Genomic DNA, 10,310 nt, shown 5'->3' with positions numbered 1-10,310 from the left:
TCGCTCAGACCCCATTCCTATCAAGGTCCTTCTCAGGACAAATACAGGGTAGTTGGCTTTTACAGACCACACACACACACACACACAACTATATCAGTGAGAGATATTAGGAGGTGAAAAAAGGGATCCATCCATTCATCCAGTCTCACAAAACAGTAAAATATCCACTTTTCTTTGCAGATTCTGACACAAAACATGGTTTGAATTAATATAATAATAAAAACACTCTCTCCAGGTGTAACACTATTTCAGCCTCATGCAGCTGGATGTATACACTTAATCACATCAGGTCAACACTTAGGCCCGGGGCTTCCCAGCTGTGGCCTGGGTGACCCGCGACCGTCGTCTCGCCTAGCTGCTGTTCCAGTCACCCCCCTCCCCCCTCGGGAGTGGTACAGTGATCTGGTGCTAGGTCATCCTGCCTGGCACTACATTACATTACAGCACAGTAAAAAAAAAAAAAAAAAAAAAAAAAAAGAAGAAAGAAAAGGAAAAAAGCCTCAGAGTTTGCAGACACGATCGATGGTGACAGATTTGGTTTTAGATCACAAATTGAATCAATATGAAAGGGGGAGGTTTCCCAAATAGATCCAGTGGAAAACATCTGCATGTGAAGTGAAAGCACATTGTGGATAAATTGTATTAAAGATGAAAACTACAACTGTGGAACTACAACCTCCTCATCATCATCATCAGGACATTGAGCCTGTTGTCTCCGAGCTAAAGGGAGCAGCGAAGACCACAGCCGGGGTTTGTCCAAGGCTCTCTCTCCCCCCCTCTCTCTCTCCTCTCCACCGCTATCTGCTCCTTTATCTGCCAGGATCAGTTGTTAGTGCTGGCAGTTTCCCTCTCCTGTCCTCTGGAGAGAGGTGGCTCTCAGCTGGAGAGAGGAGCCAGAGGCGATGCACTGTCTCCATTGTGTGGAGAGACACATGGAGGACTTGAGAGACTCAGTGCAGGTGCAGAGACAGAGAGCGAGAGGGAACACACCTGAGGGGGGGAGTTGATTTTTTTATTTATTTTTTTATTCTCCTCTCACTAAAGTCTTGTGTTTGTTAAAGGTGGAGGGACATTTGTTGTCGGGAGGACAGATTTAGTGGAGGAACACAACACTGGAGGGATGGGAAAGGGGGATGCTTCCCCTCCGACTGCCACAATAAGTACATTTCTCAGAGCTATGGCTGCAGCCAAAAAAAACCATCTCATGAATGCAGCGTTTCGACAGCGTAGCTGGATTGTATAGCGCGGTGTGATGTCACAGTCGTCACATTGTCAAACGGACAGCACATCACAACCTCACCTCACACTGGGAGGTTTCCTGTGAAAGTGATCCTTTTGCTAACTGTTTGTTTAAAAGCTGACAGGCTACAAGAGTCTCGGTGACAGCATCTATTCATCTCGGGGTGTCAGATTGATAGAGAGAGAGAGAGAGAGAGAGAGAGAGAGAGGGAGGAAAAAAGAGGGATAAAGAAGATGGAGAGAGATTGAGAGAGGAAGCCCAGGGAAGAGTAAATGGGACATCGGTGTGCTTCAACAATAGGCCAGATTTACCTTCAGCATCTTCACATCGTCTTGGTGGCAATTTGAGAAATCCATCCGGTGACTGGATGTTTTCATCACGTTGGTTTTAATTATACGTCTCACTCAGCACTCAGTCTTTCCTTCTACTCGGCTAATTTAGATTGAGATCCTTCCAGGCTTTCCCCCCCCTATCTTTCATTTCCCTCCCCTTCCTTCTCTCCTCTTCTGCATCCCATCAGCTCCCTTTGTAGAAAAAAAAAAGAGGAAGGAGAAAAAAAAAAAAAAACCTTCATGTCTGTGACTTTCTTGCCCTCCAGCATATGAAGCCCTCTTTTATTTTGATCATCGCAGCACAATGGATTCATGCCATTCTGGCAACTTTATTCAGTATCAGCCCAAATTTACATACTGCTTAACAAGTTTGTGCGTGACTGTTGATGCCTCTGATCAAAGTGCTTTTGGAAATCTTTCTCATCTGATTTTTTTTTTTTCTCCCCCCGTCCTTCATTTGAAATGCATGCTGCAGACAGGCATCTTTAACTCAGGGGCAAAGAAAGGTAACCTTAGTGCTGCACAAGCCCAAATGTCATCCAACAAGGAGGGCTCATGTCCCGGGGAGATAGATAATGTAATCTAAGCAGTATACAGTGTGTGACTATGTGTGTGTGTGTGTGTGTGTGCATCTACAGCAAGCCTCTTGTGTTTGGTGGAGGCTCGGGTTTGGGGGCGGAGGGAGACAAGGGTGGGTGGGGGTGGGGGGGGGGGGATGACAAAAGTCAAAGCAGTCATGTGTCATTTTGGGCGCTGAAGGGCTGGGACCTGCCTTCAGGGCTGTCCTCTCTGTCAGACGCACTCACATATCTGTGCTGAACTCTCTCTGCTGTCGCTTTTTTCCTTCTCTTCTCTCTCTCTCTCCATCCTCGTCTCCCGTCTTTTATCTCCATGGACGCGTGCATGCATGTATGCAGCTGCATGTTCGTGTTCAACACTTCTGTGCTCCGAGGAGGAAATGCATTAACGAGGCGATGGAGATGGAGATAATGTAAAGCATTATTTGTGGAGGAGGAGGGGGGGGGGGGGGGGGGGGGGGGGGTGGCACATCTGCAGATGCATGCATGGCCTTTATTGCATCTTGATCACATCTGCCACGGGAAGGAAGACCGGGGGGACGTGACTCGCTCCCTGACCAGTGATACGTCGTGCTACCCAACACACAGTGGAGGAGGTGGTGGTGGGGGGGGGGGGGGGGGGGGGGAATCAGGATTTCAGGAGGCCACGCTACAACCCTAAAATCCCCATAGAGAAGCCTGTGCAAAGAACCCCAGTAGCCTCCAATTACAATAATACATCCGTAAATATACGTGGCTACCAGAGCAAACAACAGAACTGAAAAAACACGAAATAACTGGATTGAAAAATACAATGAAAAGAGGGTGTGGGTGGAAAGAGAGGAATCGTGGGAATGCAAGATTGCACCTCCCTCAGGCAATCGAATTATCCTATGGGCTGATGGTTCCTCCTTATGCGTCGACTGACATTTTCCTGTAACCTCATCCCGTGTAATGCTATGTGATGTGTGTGACTGGCTTCTGCCACGGCCCGGAGAGGCCACGCCGCCCGCAGGGCCGCTCGCTGCTGGCCCCAAGCATCCTGGGAATTGTTTATTTTAGCTCCTTTTTGCCTCTCCCCCCTCGTCTCATTCCTCTCCTCTTCCTCCTCTTCTCTGGCCCAGTGGTGTCTACTTTCAATTAACAGGAGGATGCACTCGTGTTGTTCTGTGAGACCGAAAAAAGCCCTGACAGGTGAACCTCTTGAGGGGTAACTCGAAACCTCGCCTTTAGTCTGCCTCGCACAAACTGTTAGTTTTCCGGCACCTTTTCACGGGGAAACAAAGGAGGGGAGAAAAAAAAAAAAAAAAAGCTGTCAGTGGTATCTGTTACTCAACTGTATATGTTGCACTGTGAAAGGATGATAAGAGTGGAGAGGGTGTGTTCAAGGAAAAGACAAGAAATGTGTGAGTAAGAGAGAGAGATTTTAGGACAGAGAAGATGAGATGTGTGATACGAGATAATAGAATGATATTCAAAAAAAATATATATACGCGCCCGGGGCTGGAAGTTAAAAGAGAACATTAAAAGAGAACATATTTTGATTGCTTATGGATATGTAAGCCAGCACACACGCCAATATGCCCGAACTTCGCCTCATTCTGCTGCAGAGAGGACCCCAAAGGGCACAAGGAGGAGGCGGTGCCAATCCGCTAATACACACAAACAGTGCATGTGTGCAACTGTCGACATGTGACAAGCAGAAAAGGGACAGTGTTGAGAGCTTAGCCTTTTATGACCCAACACACTCTGACAGCTCGGCCATCGCTCGGGGGCACAAGCAATGTTGCTTTTTCATCTGACAATTTTAAGCAAAACAACTCTCCCCCAATGGACTCAATTGTTCAGAGAGCTTTTCTGTTTTTTTGCTTTCTCTTTGTGGCTCCATGTCAAAGACACAGAGACAAAAAAAACATGTCAGCAGCCCCGTAGATTCTGCTGGCTGTAAGCTTAGAGGAGTCACACTGTCAATCCGTAGGACGAGAAGTGAGATGAAAGTGTAAGCGATACGATAGGAATAGACTGCCCTCCTTTCTGTGCAACACTGCGCTCTGCTGGCGGAAGGCGAGAGCAGCCCGAGCACCCCGAGCAGCATCGGTGAGACGAGTCTTAACAGAGGACTAATGTAACCTCGGCTCCAGAGGGATGCTAATGTCTCTGTGCTTCTACCCTTGAAGCAGTTGCCTTATTTGGACCTAAGGACATTCGGCGCTGACAAATTTTTAAACATCCCAGGAGGGGCATACTTTGAAATATGGCCACGGGGCGGGTGGCACATTAGAATGACAAAAAAAATGCAGATAGTCAAAAGTGAAATGTGCCTGTGACTTATACATCAGCTAGAGAGAGAGAGAGAGAGAGAGAGAGAGAGAGAGAGAGAGAGAGAGAGAGAGAGAGAGAGAGAGAGAGAGACAGAGAGGAGTAATGGATATGGTTAGAAGAAGGCCAGACAATCAGTGCATCTTATTAATAAAATCAGATAACGTTCTATATTAACTACAACATGAGAACACACTTTGCCTAAAGTGTGTGTGCATGACAGATCTAGAGAAAAAGAGACGTGGGCACAGTTTATAAAAAAAAAAAAATCTGTTGTGTGTTCACATTAATAGTGTTTGCTATGTGTATGCACAATCGGCCTGTGTGTGTGCGTGTGTGTGTGTGCATACAAACAATGCACTCAGTCGACGGCCCGCAGCACTGTGCATTCTTGCTTGGAGAGTACATGTCCTCGGGCCTCGTTCCTCCGTCGATGACCTCTGGTGAAGCCATTATTTTCTGCATTAATGATGAGCAGCAGCCAGCGATGAGAGAGATGGACTTTGTCCCGAGGCACAGCAGCGCTGATTATGGGCAACAACAATGCCGGGGAAAAAAAAAAGAAAGAAAAAGAAAACTCTTCCCAGAAGCAGTTGAAAAGACTAGCAGTCTTAGCAGCGAGCACACAATAAGCTGCTCTTGCTCTATTGACGAGATGCAGCAGATAACCTCTGTAGCTGGGAGATTATCCGGAATAAACTTTATTAAAAGTTTACCTTTAGCTTGTTTGTGTCATCAAATGGATTCAACAACACCTTTGTCTGAAACAGGCGATCTGACCAAACCCCGACTTGTAATGCATTAGCGTGGGGGCAATTAGTGTATGGATTAAACGGCCGAGTGAGTCATTCAAAGGGCGTTTTTGTTGCCCCCTCCTAGGATTTAATGACATTACGTATTGGAGGTAATATCGGGGAGTTTAATTGATCCTCTGACATCACCCCCAAAACACCGGCAACCTATATAAGACTCACAAACAAGACAAATTGCAGACAAAGTGCAATTGCTCTAGTCAAGGCAGCCAGGGCACCCACTCAGGAAATCCTGGCTCGGGGAGATGACTCTAAATGAAGGACTTTACCATTCACCATTATGTCTTTGGTGAGAGTCAGAGGGAACCCCCGGGGCTCTTCAGCACAGCACGGTACAACTTTTCAAAGGGCTCCAGATTAAAGTCACTGAAAGTTCCCACTGGGGTCTGAGGCCAGGATCCCATTAAGCAGCCCTACCACACCGCCGGCCATAATTGTGTCGTTGAGAATTCAGAGCAGCGGTTGCTTGATAAGCGAATTTAGGGTGAAATAAAAAAAAAAACAGGAGCGGCAAAAAAAAAAGGGGGGGGGGGGGGGTCTCGTCGGGCCACCATTAGACACTTCATTCACTCATCACTAATTTGTTTTAAATGAGGGAGAGGAGAACACTTTATAAAGCAATCTGAGCTACCTTCTTTTTCCTCCCCGTTTCCAGGTCTGTGTGACAGAACGCTGATAAATGAAAACCATTGCACTTCACCACCACACAGTATACTGCCGCCAGTGGTGTTTTAAACTGTAGTTATCTTTATCGCAGTACTTGCTTTGCAGTTGGATAATCAATAAAAGAGGGGGGACTCATTCGTCTGCCGTTTCTTTTTTTTCCACTCTCCTCTTAAAGAACCCAGTGAGAGCAGCACTAGTTAAGACTAAATAACTCTAGTGAAGCCGCTTTAGAAAGAACATGAAATGTGTTACAAACAAGCCGGCTTTTATTGGGTATTTCGTTTCATGAGGTTTCTGAATGTTACAAAGTGGCTTATTTCAACATTTGAGATTAAATCACCATCAGAGCCGTTTTGGTGTTTACGATATAAAAACGTCGTAGTTAATAAAAGATCTAAACCCGAACTTGAGATCTGTGCAATCGCTTTCAAACATCAGTCAACGCGACAGCCGGAAGTACAAGAACGTGACGTTTCCACAATGCAAAAGATTTGAACCGCATCACAGATCCCAAGTTTTGATTTAGCTCTTCGGAAAGAAATGAATGAGAAGTAAACCATCTGAAACCTGCTATTATTTGCAACCGAAATCTGCTATTGTCATCCAAGTGCATTAATGGAAAAACTCTTAAGTGAACTTCTTCAAGTTGATTTTTTCTGCTTCTTCTTCTCTGCCTCCTCCTCTTTTTCCTTCTCAATCTCAGCCACCAGGGTCTCGATTTCCTTGGATTCCAAAATCTGAAATTGGCCAAGAAAAGCCATTATTAAACAGGAGTTTAAAAACAGGTTAAAAAAAACAACAACCACACAAAAGCCAGATATGATTTGCAGCAACTCACCTTCAGTGGCTGGTTCCGTCTGATAACAGCAAGTTCAATGTTTTTCCCTCCTGACTGGACGACCTGTGACGATAAACAAATCCCAGCAAATCAGCATTTACAGGTCTGACACAGGTTCATGTTGAGGTGATGAGACGAGGATTTAAGGGTATTTAAATGCAAAGAAATACAGAAGAGTCTTAAGGATTGTGACTAATACATTAATTAATCCAAAAGTTGATTAACAATTAAAGGATCATTAAAAAATAAATAAATCACTGAATATAACGATACTCATGCTAAAATGTGGCATTTATTTGCTTTATTTTCTCTTTTTTTGGATGCAGGTTGAGTCGTGCTCAACAAGCAATGTCATGCATGAAAACCTAACAATTATGGCAGATCACTTCCTGGTTTACATCTGGCAGCAGCTGGTGCTCATTGATAAAGTCAGAAGAACTGTATTAAAAACCATGCTGCGGCAGATGGACACACTTTTGATGGAATAATTTCTCTTCTTTTGCACCATTTGTGACAAGCTCTAGGACTTTTCATAGTATGTCATTACTACGTATTGAAATTTCAAAAAATAATTTGAATGCTCTAGAATACCTGCACTGCTATACAAAGTGTGCAAATTCAAAGACTACATTTGCTCTTACCTCAAGCAGAGCTTTGATAGCCAACTTGATTGCTTCATTGTCCCCAGCAATGGCTTCCTCTGTGTAATTCTTCTCCAGGAACTCCCTCACAGTTTTTGCACTGCGGCCGATTGCGTTAGCCTGATATTTTCCCCCCACAATGAAAAAAAAAAGATTTTTAAAATCAGTTTCCTGGAGACATGGTTCATGTTATAGAAAGTACTGTACGAAGAGCAAACTGACTGACCTTCCAGGCATGGTAGGTTCCTGAAGGGTCCGTCTGATACAGCCTGGGAGTTCCATCGTCGTCAAAGCCAACAATTAACGCAGAGATACCAAACGGCCGGCGCCCGTTGCTTTGAGTGTAGCGCTACAAACGTGACCGGTGTAGACAGATGTGACTGATCATTCTTACAAACCGTTATAAAGAAGACTAGCCTACGGTTTCCGTCATTGTGAACTATTCTTAGAGCAAAATGAGTGAAACCGCTATCTTATTTTCTCACCCACTGAACACAAAGTGTCACAGCCTTTTAAGTAAATTAATAGCAAACAATAAATGAGGGGAAAAGAAGGTTAGGTACCTGTTTCAGTGTGGCTATGTAGCGTGTGATGTATTCAACTGTGACTGGGTCCTCAACAGTTAGCCTGTGGCTCTGGCACTCAACCCGAGCTCTGTTTATCACGATACGGGCATCTGCTGTCAGACCTGAAAAACACACGGAGGTTATGAGCCTTTACAAACAAACATTCAAGACAAGAACCTAGTATGTGGTAGAAATGACATAACTATTCTTAGTGCGGTATTCCACTAGCCGGGTTTTTATAATGAATGTAATAAAAGGCCTTTATCAGAGAGTTTTAGAATCTACCGAAAGCCTGAGGCTTAGAAAAGATGGTTTCAATGAGAGAGGTGTTTTGTGCGCTGAATGCCTCGAGTTGAAAATAAACATTTTAACTCAGAGTGGGAAAGCGTTTGGGAGCGTTTTTCATCACTAATATTAAGGGAAGAGTGCACTTCATGGTTTGTGTTAAAGCAAATATCATTAGCTACCTCAGGTAATCATTCTGTAAAAATATAAACACAGTAAACTGCAATAAACATCTGATCTGGCTACAAAAAAAGGCAGTGTAAGTTGTATTTTCTAATTCTTTTTTAGAAGAAAAAAAAGTTTTGATTCGTTTGAAATACCTGCAAATGCCATGCAGACGTGCTCGTCCAGGGCACATATCTTCCGGACGGTCCTTTCCTCCTGCAACTTTGCCACGGATTTCTTCTCAACACCGAGGACAACAATGTCTTTGCCCCTGATTCCCACCTGCAAGGAAACATACAATCAAGCTTCATTTCTGAACATTGGCAACACAGAACAATTCACTTCTGAGGGGCTGTGATTTGGTGGTGTGATGTACAGAGTAGCAAGGAGCATTCATCCAGAATTTCAAACCAACTGAAGTAACAGACGAGGAGGCTGTTTCAATAAGGAGGTTTCCAGATAAATGTAGAGTATACCGAGTACAGCTCAGTATGTGTCTTTACTTTAGTTCATCTTTGGCATTAGAGGGCCCTTCCGGTTAAGTTAAAAAGACTTTCAGTCAGGTGTGAGTCTCACATCCAAGTCTATTGTACTAAATTGGCAGGTCATTAATCAGATTGATCCCCAAATATTAATCTTCAACTAAAAGCTATGTGTGGAAGGGGGCTTTGAAAATGTATTAACAATAACACATTGATGTATTAACAATCAATGGGTTAAGTGTCCTGAGATAACCTCTTGTGCTATGACACTATAAATAAAAATTAATTGAAAATGTAATTTAAGGGTTAGCAGTTAATATCAGGATCCGATATGGGCAAATACAATCAGACAGTTTCTTGTCATTCTTCCTGAAACTTCATATACAATAATTAAGTTACTCTAACTAATAACATTAAATAAATTATCTGTAACCTTGGTTGCAGAGACTTTAACGTTAAATTTAGTGCAATTATGAAACCGCCTATGAAATACGAATTATGCTGCAGACATAAAAGTGTCTCTTCTCTAAGATATTATTGTTTGATCAAATATTACGTGGCAGCTTTAGTTAAAATGAATAATTTGTTGGTGTAAACTGGCGTTAATTGAAACGTTTACAGACAGAAACCGAAACTATTGTGAGAGTGACACAGCGACAAAATGCTTGCTAGTAATACTCTTTCCACCTTTAGTAACTATTATTTATTGAATCACATGTGGAAGTTAAAGAGTAGCAGCACGACATGTTCGTTAAAAGAATAACATTTGAGCGCAACGGATTGTGTTAAACCTCAAAATTAGCTTAAATAAACGGATAACAAGCGCGCATGCTAGCCGCTAACTTAGCCGGTTGGCTAACTGCCGTGTGCTAAAGCTAGCTTAAAGCATCGGTTTCATTTTAAGGGCTTTTACCGCCGTGGATCCTTTCTTCACGGCCTCCTGTGCATACTCCACTTGGAAGAGATGACCATCGGGAGAAAAGACAGTGATAGCTCTGTCGTATCTTGCCGCCATTGCAGTGCAAGACGAGTACAACACACAAGAAAAAAAGAGACTTCCACCAAATGATTCAGCTAGTTAGCGATTTGCGATGCTGGAGCTATTGAGAACTGCGCCTGCGCATAACCTATGAACTCGGGCGATACCAATACCAAGGGTTCACTCCGGAAAGTGGTGATTTCGATTCGATTACTGAATATTCGATTTACTTTGCTCAAAACAAAAATACGTATATTTTTAATCAAGAAGTTAAAAACAAAAAGCACCGTTTCACTTAATCGTGTAATTCCATTTATTGATGGTTATTATTTGAAATGAGGGTTAAATGTGGGTGAAACAAACACATAAGAATATGACTAATAAATATTATTGTCACTTATAGCTGCCTACAAGTTATATTTTAAAGA

General features: G+C 43.4%; 1 protein-coding gene across 1 annotated transcript; it reads right to left on the bottom strand.

Moving 5' to 3' along the window:
• Positions 1–6,174: 6,174 nt before the first annotated feature.
• On the bottom strand, positions 6,175–10,013 carry psma8 (proteasome 20S subunit alpha 8). The gene is made up of 7 exons (XM_084007238.1): positions 9,817–10,013; positions 8,577–8,703; positions 7,969–8,093; positions 7,632–7,754; positions 7,406–7,525; positions 6,765–6,827; positions 6,175–6,663 (listed from the first exon to the last, which is right to left on the bottom strand). Exons 1-7 carry the CDS (start codon positions 9,916–9,918, stop codon positions 6,568–6,570), a joined length of 756 nt encoding a protein of 251 aa, XP_083863364.1. The 5' UTR covers positions 9,919–10,013; the 3' UTR covers positions 6,175–6,567.
• Between the last annotated feature and the right edge of the window lie 297 nt (positions 10,014–10,310).

The sequence above is a fragment of the Eutrigla gurnardus genome (genome assembly GCF_963514095.1).
Source record: "Eutrigla gurnardus genome assembly, chromosome: 4".
NCBI classification, from domain to species: Eukaryota; Metazoa; Chordata; class Actinopteri; order Perciformes; family Triglidae; genus Eutrigla; species Eutrigla gurnardus.
Note: the sequence above shows the minus strand (reverse complement) of the source record. Positions and strands in the feature narration are given on the sequence as shown.

What these genes read in the sequence shown, in the direction of transcription:
- psma8 (XM_084007238.1), bottom strand. Translation starts at nt 9,918, where the DNA reads ATGGCGGCAAGATACGACAGAGCTATCACTGTCTTTTCTCCCGATGGT. An exon ending in TGAAGAAAGGATCCACGGCG is followed by an intron (nt 8,704 to 9,816) that starts GTAAAAGCCCTT and finishes GTTTCCTTGCAG; the next exon opens with GTGGGAATCAGGGGCAAAGA. An exon ending in ACATAGCCACACTGAAACAG is followed by an intron (nt 7,755 to 7,968) that starts GTACCTAACCTT and finishes TCACGTTTGTAG; the next exon opens with CGCTACACTCAAAGCAACGG.